This window comes from Leopardus geoffroyi, chromosome C3 (genome assembly GCF_018350155.1).
Source record: "Leopardus geoffroyi isolate Oge1 chromosome C3, O.geoffroyi_Oge1_pat1.0, whole genome shotgun sequence".
Taxonomy (NCBI): Eukaryota; Metazoa; Chordata; class Mammalia; order Carnivora; family Felidae; genus Leopardus; species Leopardus geoffroyi.
In genome coordinates this window covers 111085184-111097363 of record NC_059338.1, presented here as the reverse complement: position 1 = coordinate 111097363, position 12180 = coordinate 111085184, and the positions used below count along the sequence as shown (strand labels likewise).

Sequence of the window (12180 nt, the reverse complement as noted above, 5' to 3'; positions counted from 1 at the left end):
GCCCGAGTCCGCGTTGGCGGCGCCTCGACCCCGCCCTCCCGCGCCTGTCCTTCCCTCTGCTCCCAGTTTGTGCTCCGCGCCAGACTCGGCCCCGCCGTCCGGCTGCCCGCTTCCTGCGGCTCGTCACCTCCCGGGTCCCAGCCTTCACGGGCCGGGGCCGCCGCCGCCGCCGCAGGACGGGGAGGCGGGCCATGGCGTCCTGCGTGGGGAGCCGGACCCTGAGCAAAGATGATGTGAACTACAAGATGCATTTCCGGATGATCAACGAGCAGCAAGTGGAGGACATCACCATCGACTTCTTCTACCGGCCTCACACCATCACCCTGCTCAGCTTCACCATCGTCAGCCTCATGTACTTCGCCTTCACCCGGTGAGGCGGGCCGAACCGCGCGGAGGGAGCGCCCTTGGGCGAAGGGAAGGGGCCGGCGGGAGGCGGTGGTGAGGAGCATGGGCCAGTGTAGCTCTGCGTGAGGAATCCGGCTGGCTGTTCCACGTACACCCTCGCAGACCCTCCACCCGTCAGTTCCTCCACCGGCCCGGTGTCTCACTGCACACGCAGCTAGTTCTGCCCTACAGCTCCTCTGGACTGGCGTTGGCCCTACCCTTCAACCCCCACCCTCACCCCCCACCCTATACCACCTCCTCCTGTACAGCGCTTTGGGCCATATCAGGCGTACTCGCGAGTCACCTAGAGCGATCCCCATCTCTCCTATCGCACCGAGCATCCTCCCCGCACACATCACGACACGGCCCCTTCCTCTCCAGCCCCCGTCCCTACCCAGCAGACCGCATGAATCATCTCCTATGCACCACTTTCAGCACATACCGCTACATGGCTGAAAGCACACCGGTCCACAGCGTCTCCACGTACCATACACGGGCCCAGGGCACAACCTGGATCCCTTCCCTTGGATCGCCTCCAGTTTTCAGCACTACGGGCCATGCATAAAATGCACATGTGAGTTGCACTACACAGCCTTTCCCATGCAGCACCTCCTGTAAGTGTGGCACACAGACCATCTAGCATAACCCTTCCCCCAGCCTGAAACAGGACTATCTATATACCACAACACGAATGATGTAGACACTTATCAAAGCTGACCTTTCCCCTTCCAGTGCAGCCAGTACCTGTCACCTCTTGTGCACATTGCTATACAAACACCAGCCCACTGCGTATCACACAGTGCACACTCTGCCTGGTTCATCATCTAACACATATGCTGAAATGAGATATCGTCAAGCAATTGTAGCAGTGTCTGGTGCATAGTAAATACTGTGGAAGTGATACGTAAAACACATAAACCTCAATATAGCACAACTCTCCTTTTTCCCTAAACACACACACACACACACCCATACGGTCAAAGCTCTTCTAATATATACTTGTGCATGGGAACTACCCAGCCCAACTCTTGATACCTACATCATATAACTGTCCCTCAACTGAACATATGGCCCCTCACCCCCAAGCAAGGGAACCATTCTATCCCTTGTTCATAATGACATGCGCACCGTGGGTCCTACTTACAAGGACTTGTATTTTCTGAATGAACCTCTTTAAAGAAAGGAAAGGTATGCCTATCACGCTGCTATGTTTTAAAAGATCAACCCAGGGAAGTGTAGTTTTGGAGCCAGATTGTTGGCTTCAGAAGTGTCTGTGTGTCCTTAGTTGAGTTACTTAACCTTTCTCTGATTCACATTTGTAAAATGGGGATAAAATATGTACTTACCTCATACAGGTTTATGAGTATTAAGTGAATATGTGTGAATACACTTAAGAGTATCTCCTACACGATGCGCAATTAATGTCAATTACTTCTCTTAGTATTTTTGTCTGACAATCAATGGTTCTCAGTCCAAGTCAGCAGACAATGTGCAGAGGTATATTGAGTGGTCACAAGCATTGGAACTTCTGGTGTTTTGTGGGTGGGGATTAAGGATGCTAGATGTGTTATGACGCATGGGACAGCACTGTACAGTAAAGAATGAATTGTCCCCTATATAAATGCATGTGTGTGCATGTACACATACAAGATAAACACACATGCACACATGTTAAGTGCCAGTGGTGCCTCCATTAAGAATCACTGAAATTTTTCACATTTTCATAAAACTAATAATATTCTTCCACATCACACTTGTTTCTTACCTCCAGAATCCAGTTGACTCTTCATTCCTATTTTGTGTTCATCTATTTGCATAAATCTACCTAAAGCAATAAGGAATACGTAACAATAATTACTCTTAATGATTGAGGGATACAGTTACTATTATTGTAAAGTCTTCTGCTGATGCTATGCAGTGTGTTAAGACCATATTTCCATAGTATCCAACCAAGAACTTATTTCTAGCCTTGGAGAATACTCATTCTTGTCCCTAATTATGGTTCTCTTCAAATACTTCATTCGTCATGTCATCTGATTTACCACTTAATAGTAATGTGGCCACTTAGTTTTGCTAAGCCATAGTTTACTTATTTATATGTAAAATGAAGATATCTAATAGTACTCCATAGGATTGTCTAGCATGAGGGTTTAATTCATTTTTTTAGGTAATCTGTGTTTAGCTCAGTTCATGACAAATAGTAAGTGCTTAGTAAACATTATCTATTGCTATTACATCATTTCATTGTATGCTAATGCCTTCTAGATTATATTTCTCATTGAATGAGGATGAAGTATGCTCTGTTATTGACAAAAGGGATGAAGGCATTGGAATAGTGGACGTTGCTTTGCTTGGATAACATACATACCTGTTTAGTATTAGCTTTGGTTTAACTCATCTCCTGTGTAGATTAGAATGATGTAATTAGTGCGGGAGTTTCTTTGGAAATAAGAAAAGTAGTTACGGTATTTTATTCTAAATGAGAAGCAAGAATGAGCAGTTTGTTTCCACCTTTTATCTTTAATGTTACTCTAGGCCCCCTAAGAATAGATCTCTCTTCCTTTTTTCTAATACAGAAAGTCGCAGTCTTCTGTAACTTCCCCTTTACAGCATATTCTGCCAAAGCAGTCGATAAATTGCAGCAGAGAATATGAATTTCGACAGCTTGTCAAAAGTAATGGAAAAGTCATAATCTAAACCTCAGGCTATGGTCTTTTCCAAAAATCCTCATCATTTTATTTCTTAGAATAATTTCATAAAGAGAAGTCGTATATTGAAGAACTCATTAATAACCAGTTTCACCTTATATAAAATCATAAGCACCATTAATGTAGTTGGTACTTATTATCTCTCATTCATTTTTTGTATGATTTGTGATCCTTTAAAGTGGGACCTTACAGTGATCGCTCTTTCTCCATAAAGATTGAAAGTAATGACTTAAATGAAAATTATTCATTCTGTGCTCTTTTGTAATGATTGTCTCCAGTACCTTGTACTTATTTTACAACAGGATTTTAGTTGGATGACTGTTCACTGCAATTCTTTCAGTAAAACTTTCAAAATATGCCTTAACGTTTGTTTTTCAAAGACTAGTGATCTAGAATACTTTCAGGGTGCCATAGCAGCAGTCGGCGAGAAACGGTACTGGGTCACGTCACATGCTGTAGAGACACAGCAAGAATTTAGGGTCGTGAAGAATTAGATACCACGCACAGAAGTCGGAGACAGGGTTGGATTTGTCAAGTAGTTCTTTTGTTAAATAGCAACTAGGTCAACTCACTCTTAAATCATAGCGTTTAAATCTCCTGTCTCTTTCACTGTCATTAAAAATGAAGTCGGGTACCATTGAATCATTCTCCCTAACCTCATTTTGCCACATTTTAGGATAAGTATTTTTATAAGATAAATGCTTTGGCACGTATTTTGGAAGTTTGTTCAGCCACAATGGGGTCAGGAGAACCTTTGCCTTGAGCTCAGAGTATAATTGCTAAGGTGCCTCATATTTGCTCTGCTTTCAGAGATTGGCGAACTTGGAAATAGTGAATGGCTTTAGGTTCAAAAACTCAAACGTTAGATTTGAAAACACCCAAGTCTACTAACACGTTCATAGCAGCCCACCCCCTCCTTAAAAGGCACTTGGCAATGAAACAGTGGCATCCACCTGTCCAGGAGCGCTCGTCCGACAACCATGCCGGTTGTCCCTTATGCAGAGGAGATTGCCCTCCTACAGCTTGCTGTACCTAAGCGCTTCGTTGTCCGTCTGTGCTAGCTTTCTCCTTGACAGGAGGCTGAGGACGCAGGTGAGGGCAGGGAAGTGGACAGATGTTTAATTTATTTATTCTTATTTGCTTGTTAATAATGGTTTTTACCTTATTTCCCTTCGGTGGATTTGGAAGAACTATAGTTCTGCCTTCTTTGTCAGCTTCCCTCATGGATATCTGCCAGCCTTCCCTGTTCTTTCCCTTTTAGACCATATAAATCCCATTAGAAAACATCTCCTGATACTGCTGACTCAGTTGTCTTAGTTCTGTTTCCTTTATGTACATCATGTTCTTTCTCTCCCATTAACGGAAGGCATGGATGTCCTTGTTCCCTGACACCAGGTCTATGAAGTGATGGCCCACAGGGCTGTGTGCTGGGGTTCAACCAACCCTGGGGTCACCAACGACTGTTGGGTGGTGCCCTCTGAAGAGGTTCACTTAACAGTGATCTTAATATTTCTCTTTTCCACTTCCTATTTGGATTTTATTTTGTGATGGATTTAAGTAAGCATCTTCTATATCCTTTCTTATATTTATGTCTAGTGTTTTAGGTCCCCAATAAGATTACAAGGTCCTTGGAGGGGAAAATGTATCCTATATTTCTTTGGGGTCTTCTGTAGGAAATAGGTTCCTGGGTGACTTCAGATGTTCATTTGGTTTTGATGCTGCCTTACCTCAGAGAGATTCCATGCCTAGGGATTGCTACGTGGTGTTTAGCATTTGAGCTGTAATTCTGTTACCAAGTATAGTACAGTTAGTCTTGTGATATAATCCCTGTAGCCTCAGATTTCTCTAGTGAAGTTAGCAGGTTTTCAGCCTCCTAACCTCTGAATTCAGAAACCAGACATTGTCCAGTCAGCCAGGACTGCTTCCTGAGCCTTTGGCCCTGGCATCCTGTTTAATTCAGTTCAACAATTCAGTAGTCCAGGTCTCCGCTCACCTGGAGTACACCTAGTTTATCTTCACCAGGTCTCATAGGGCCTTCACGCCTTTCAGAGCTGTGTTCCCTCCCAGGCCCAGGCTGTGGCTCGGCAATCCTCTTATCCTTCGGGATAGTATGCTCCCAGACCTTTACTCCATCTCCCTCCCACTCAGCCTCCACACTGCTGCCTTCATGACCTTCTAAGACAAAGGGGAGACCCGATCTGTCCCCTGCTTACTGTCTGTCACTACGTCCCCCTCACCTGTAGGAAATGCTGGCTGGACTCAGGCCTTCCATCATGAAGTATCCCTGCCTCTCCAGCCTTGCCTCCCCTACAACACCTGCACACAGGGCACACGGCAGGCCCAGATGGCTCACCGGCCCCACAGCCAGTGCCAGGCTGGCAGCTCTTTCCCAGGGGAGAGCGCCTCCTGGCACCTCCTGTCTGCCCACAAGTCCATGGCGTCCTGAGCTCCTTCCTGAGCACCTTTCTTGATTGTTTCAGGAAGCACAGGAAAGACATGTTTATATACTTCCAAATACCTGTTATTATTGTGTATCTCTTATTGGTGTTGTAATAGTTGTTACTGCATCAGTTTCTTGAGCCCAAATATCTTAATCACCCCAAGATACACACCCGGAAAATGCTAAATGAATAAAAATGCAAGAAGTCATTTATCCAATAAGATCTTAAAAATCACTCTTCTCCTTTAGTTATCTAAGTTATAATTCTTTTTTTTTTTTTTTTAAATTTTTTTTTTTCAACGTTTTTATTTATTTTTGGGACAGAGAGAGACAGAGCATGAACGGGGGAGGGGCAGAGAGAGAGGGAGACACAGAATCGGAAACAGGCTCCAGGCTCTGAGCCATCAGCCCAGAGCCCGACGCGGGGCTCGAACTCACGGACCGCGAGATCGTGACCTGGCTGAAGTCGGACGCTTAACCGACTGCGCCACCCAGGCGCCCCCTAAGTTATAATTCTTGACAAGGACTGTAACTTACTGTAAAATGAAATGAATATAGTCTTTAAAGGTAATACCAAAGCTAGTTAACCTTGATCCACCATGTAACTGAGGGTTAAGTTCTCCATTGGGAGAGAGGATCCTTAACAGTGACCAACCTTATAAACATGACTCTACCTGTGTGTCTCAATTTCAAGGACTCCTATTAGAGGGAAGGGAAGGAGAAGATGTGGGGAGGGAGGACAACCCACTTAGCAGCCTTAGGAGTCGTGGTAAAGGGTTTCTGTCTGCCCGGCCCTGGGGAGGAAGCCTTGTCTAGATGGTCTGCGAGTATGTGGAGTTTGTTTCGCTTTCCTGAAGTCTTCCTCGCCCACTGCCTATGGTCAGACATTAAACTGACACAATCTGAGTCCAAAACTTTTCTGAGTGCAAACTTTTTTTAAGTTCAGGGCTTGTCTTAAACCTTTCCTGCTTTTAGGACATTCTCTCCTCTCTGGGTAGAAACAGCATTCTGCAGAAGGAGTTGAGGTGTTTGAATATTTGGCCCTTCAGCACTGGGACAGTAAAGTCACTGTTAGTGGACTCTATGGCCTCAGGCTGTGCTTCACTCCTTCGTGACTTGAGTCGCTGGGCTCACTCAGCCATAGCGTCTCTTTCATTCTGGCACCCACCATGTTGAGAATGCCTGCCGTGTGCTAAAGCATTGTGCTGAGCATGGGAGGTACCTCAGAGGAATGAGATGGGACCTGTGCCCACTGGCGCTTAAATTACAATTTTATTATAATCTGCCCATTCAGTAGTTTTACTGTATGTGGTTGGGGCTACCCCCCCCCCCACACACACTTCTGGAGCACCTCGTAAATTTGGCAGAGAGAAAAGGACTTTGTCCCCCCTCCCCAGCTTGTCTGTTTGTATCATTTTGGTAAATGTAGCAATCTTGACCTAGAGCCAGCATTCCAGAAGCCCTGGCTCCTACTTCCACTCTGCCTCCTATTTGTGTGTGACTGTGGGCAAGATAAAGAAAGAGCTTTATCTTCTTCATCCTTCGAGTAAAGATAATACTTCCCCACAAAACTGTGAAGCAGTTAAAAGAAAATGCCAGCTGAGGAAGTTCTTTGGAAAGTTCAGAGCACCAGAGATTGAGACATTTGTCGTTGATGGCTGCAGTAGACCTTGGGAAGAAGGCAGGGCTGTGGTCAAGGTTGTCAGGGCAGGGAGAGTTGACGGGGCAGGGGTTGGGGGTGCTGGGCAATGCCTTCATTCATGCATTCAGCTCTTTCTGTGCACCCACCTCTTGTAAGGGGCTGTTCTAGGTGTGGTGGGAACACCCTCTCCACTCTCCAGAAGCTGCTTGTGAGGCTGAGCTCAGATGGGGCTCACATTCCTTCTAAAGATCACCTGCTTACGCTCCAATCATTGGTCACAGAAGTCTGATCTTCCTGTACTGTACATTTTCAGCTTATCTAACAACCCTGCTGTCTATCTTTGCTATGCTTTTTTCCCCCTCATTAGATATAAGGCTGCCAACTTTCAGACCCCACTGCTACTTTTTTTCAGATTTAATCAGCCTTTTTTTTTTCCTCCTGAAACAACTAAGCCATCCCTTTGATCCTTTCTAATATAGCTGCTCAAAATTTACAAAATTGCAGTTTCATTTTATAAGTGTTTATTTATTTACTTTGAGAGAGACTGAGAGAGAGAGAGAGAGAGAGAGAGAGCGAGCGCGGGAGGAGCAGAGAAAGAGAATCCCAAGCAGGCTCTGTACTGTCAGCGCAGAGCCTGATGCTGGGCTTGAACTCCCCAACCATGAGATCATGACCTGAGCTGAAACCAAGTCAGACTCTTAACCTACTGAGCCAGGTGGGCACCCTGGTTTTATATCCTTAGTTATTACTGATCTTAAGTTTTTATGAATTTCATGTTGATGTATATTTTCCAGCATTCTGACTAGCAAGTAATTTCAAATAGAGACTGATTTTCTGGTTTGCTGTAGCCGTTTGTTTAGGTAAAATTTTAATTACCTTTTTTTTGGTAAAGAATAATGGATACACGTTGCCTAAAATCCATTAACATAAAGAGTATGTGGAGAAAAGTCTCCCTCCCTCCTTTTTTCTTCTTGGAGGAAACAGTGTTGCCATTTCTTGGGTAGATTTCTGAGACCTGCAGCTATCTGTACAAGTTACAAGTTACATGCACATAGGTGTGCCCCCTTTTTTGAACAGAGAATATTTGCTTCCTAAACTCACTGTTCTACAACTTGCTTTATTTATCTCATGATGTCTCTTATTCTGTAGTAGTTAAATTACAAGAAGCTTCTTAAGTCTTTTTTTGGTTGCCCAGTATTTCATTATGAGATGGGACCATAATTGATTTTATCAGTTCCCTTTCAGTGGACACTTCTTTAGCTTGTTTCCATTCTTTTGCTAATGCAAATAATGCCACAGTGAACAACCTTGTACATATGTCATTTTTGCATAAATGAAGGTATAGCTGTGGGATAAATTCTCATTCATGGAGTTGCTGAGTCACAGGGTATATGCATTTATAAAGTTAATATGTTGCCAAATTGCCCTACTTTAAAGTGGTTTCAATCTACACTACTACCGGCAATGTGAGAGAGACTTCCTGTTTATCCTCTCCAGCTCAGTCAGTCAATTTTTACCTTTGTTCATAGGTTAATAGAGAATGGTCGTCTCTGGAGGTTGTTTTAGTTTGTCCACCTCTTAACCATGAGTGAGACTCAGCATCTTTTCACTTGCCTGAGAGCCACTGGATTTCTCACTCTGAACTGTCTCTTCATATCCTTTGCCCATTTTTCTATTTGTTTTTCTTTGTCCATTTGTTGTTCTTTCTGTTAATTGATTTGGGGAGGAGTGCTTTGTGTATTAGGGAAGTTAACTCTTTGCCTTGATAGAAGTCCGAAGTTTATCATTTTTCCTTTGTTGATTCTTTGTTGTGCAGATTGACCGGTTTTTTTCCTTTATGATTTCTGGGTTGTGTCATATTTTAGAAGGGTCTTCCCTGCTCTGAGATGGTTGTGTTTTGGTTTTGGTTTTTTAATTTGCCCATTGTTTCTTCCAGAACTTTTTTCCATTCTTGTTTGTTTTTAGTTTTTTTATTCTATGAATGTCCAGAGTATATTTTGGTATAAAGTATGAGTTACAATTCACCTTTTCCCAAGCAACAGTTATTTATTTCAGCCTTGCTTTTATTTTATCTGGAACTTACAAACGTTATGTCCTGTCAAACTCTCTTCTACCATCCCGGTACATCTAACATGAATCAGATTGATTTAGGATGACAGATAATTTTTTTAGGAGGCAATTTGGCATTGTCTTCAGAGTCTAAAAGACCTGGTTTCAAATGCAAACTCTGTATCTTCTTATCTGTGTAGCCTTGGGCAAATTAAAATTACATAACCTTTCTGAGCCTTTGTTACGTCATTTGTAAAACATGGTTGATAGTACTCCATTTTGCAGAGGGGGGGGGTGACAATTAGCAATAATGTTTAGAAACTGCCTGTTCAGTGCCTGGCACACAGTAAATACTTGATAAACAGGAGCTGTTATTATGGTCATTATTGTTGCCAATATCAGTAGTGTGATGTTGGTCTGAATGAAAACATTGTGCCCCCCCCCCCCCCCAATCCCTGTATGTATTCATTCTTCAGTACAAGCTGGTGTTCCTGGAAATTGGATATGGGGCTTCCCTGCCTAGGCCAAAAGGCATTGCAAATACCCTAGTAATAATTGGGCTAGCATTTTTTAAGGCCGTACTCATAACTTATGGGCAGATGTTAAATTGTTAGGGTGTACTTTAAAATAAGATTGCGCCTTGCTGCAAGAGAAAATCTGTCTGATTGTTGTAGTTTGGTTTTATAAGCAGATCTGTGAAGTTAACAGTTAAGCATTGTTTGTTCAACATTAACATGAGTGCTGTTTGGCCAGATGATGGTTTAAAAAATGGAATCTGTATGATCTCTTGCCTCAGAGCCGTATGTTCAGTCCTCTCATGAATCTGGAAATCACTTAATTGGGTGCCTGAACAGAAGTTCATAGTAATTCATTATTGTTTTATTCTATACCTCTCATGTATCCCGATGCTCTAGATTTTTTTTTGTATGTTAACTTGATTTTCTTATAAAGTTTTTATCTTCTTTTTTCAGTAATGTTTAATCTTTGTCTTTTGAAAGCTCTTTCACTGCAGTCCTTCCACTGATAAACTCAGCCTTCAAAAATCAGTTTTAAATTTATTGCTTGTAGTCTTATTATGTCTAAGTATCTCCTTCTGTTCTGTTTTCTTATTTTCTGTCTACTCATCCTGCATCCTTTTAAACTGAAACCCTGGACTTTCCTCTCTCAAGCTTCTTAATAATGATCAACAATTCACAAAATCTTGCTGTCTTATACTTTTGTTTCCCCTCTTTTGTTGGTTTCTCTTGAACCCCAAATATGTTACTAGACTCTCCTTTTTTTTTTTTTTTAATTTTTTTTTTAACATTTATTTATTTTTGAGACAGAGAGAGACAGCGCGTGAACAGGGGAGGGGCAGAGGGAGAGGGAGACACAGAACCTGAAACAGGCTCCAGGCTCTGAGCTGTCAGCACAGAGCCTGACGCGGGGCTCGAACTCACAGACCGTGAGATCATGACCTGAGCCGAAGTCGGACGCTTAACCGACTGAGCCACCCAGGCGCCCCTCCTTTTTTTTTTTTTTTAAATGCAAACAGTGAGAACCTTAATTTTTTTCTGCCATCAGATTTCCCAAAGGGAATTTTACTTGGTTTTATACAATAGTTTTCTTCCTAATAAATAATCAGTCCACAAATATCTATTAAAGGTTTACCATGTGCCAGCCTTTGAGGATACAATGAGAGAATAATCCCCTGCTTTCACGAGTTTACTTTCTATATTGAAGACAGACAACATATCAACCAACAAGTGGAATCATTTCAGTTACTAGGGTTATGGAGGAGATAAACACAGCAATAGATTAGAAATGACCAAGCGCAGAGGGAAGAAACTCATTCCCTTTCTTCATAGTTCTTTTGCTTCTGGTCTGACTTTAAGTCTTATATTCTGTTTTTAATGATTTTTCTTTTAGTAAGTATTATTTTCTGGTGTTTTCTTATTGCCCAACATTTTCGCCCTTTTTGTTCATCCCTTAGGTAGTCAACTGCCTGTTTTTAAGAATTGATACATAATCTCATTGCATTATGTTCTTCTTCTTTATAATATTATGCTTTCTTTCTGACTTCTAAAAGATTTCTTTGCACAGTCTATATCATAAAGGTCATCTTTAGTGATTCTTGAAATCAAAAAGCATTTACCTTTTGACATCCTGGGCATAAAAAAAAAAAAAAAAGAACAGTGATTCTCAAATGTTTGTCTGAAGAGAATGTATGTTGGTGTGCAAGGTTGCCAATGGCATTTTTTGTAAGAACTGGACTTTATTATAAGATGGTATTATTTTAGGAATTGATAGTGAATGATAAGTAGTATTTGTAATGACTTTGCTCAGCAAAATGAAGTTAACAATCCCAATCATGTCGTCTGTTTAGATCTGAAAATGAATACTCAGTGTTTTCTTTTCTGCTTTCAGGGATGACTCTGTCCCAGAAGACAACATCTGGAGGGGTATCCTTTCTGTTGTTTTCTTCTTTCTTATCATCAGTGTGTTAGCTTTTCCCAATGGTAAGTGACGTATTTCTCCTGTGCCTGGTATCCTTTTGGTGTTTTTGAGATGCATGCCACCTAAAAGGTGAAACTAGAAAGTAGAGTAAAAACTTAATCTGTGGTGGTTAGGGCACAGGCCCTGGAGGCAAACCGCCCCTTCTGCCAGTTGCTAGAAGTGGTCCTGGGGAAGTCCCCTAGCATTTTCACCGTGCTTGAGTTTCTCTTTTGTACATTGGAAATAACAGGTAGGTACTGTTGAAAGGGTTAAATAAACTAATACATGTTATATTCTCTGAGTAGTGACTGACCAATCGTAAGCTCTTAATAAGTGTCCGCTGTTGTTCTTGTTGCTATTTTTGCTGTATCAGCTGAGTCATAAAAATACACAATTATTATTTAGCCCTTTTTGCTAATGACAGGGTCAGTGCTGTGATGAGTATTACTTAAATAACGTGTTGTTCCAGATGATCTTTTTAT

At 42.3% G+C, this 12180-nt stretch overlaps 1 protein-coding gene across 2 annotated transcripts in view; it reads left to right on the top strand.

The window, feature by feature from the left end:
• The first annotated feature begins 57 nt into the window (after window positions 1-57).
• The window catches only part of PTDSS1 (phosphatidylserine synthase 1), a 65222-nt gene continuing 53099 nt past the window's right edge, over window positions 58-12180 (top strand). The window contains exons 1-2 of one of the 2 annotated variants that reach the window (XM_045454151.1): window positions 58-370; window positions 11630-11721. In XM_045454151.1, the coding sequence (XP_045310107.1) occupies window positions 192-370; window positions 11630-11721 (271 nt within the window). In that variant the 5' untranslated portion in view covers window positions 58-191. The remainder of the gene's footprint in view (window positions 371-11629; window positions 11722-12180) is intronic. The other variant, XM_045454152.1, reaches the window with a different exon arrangement.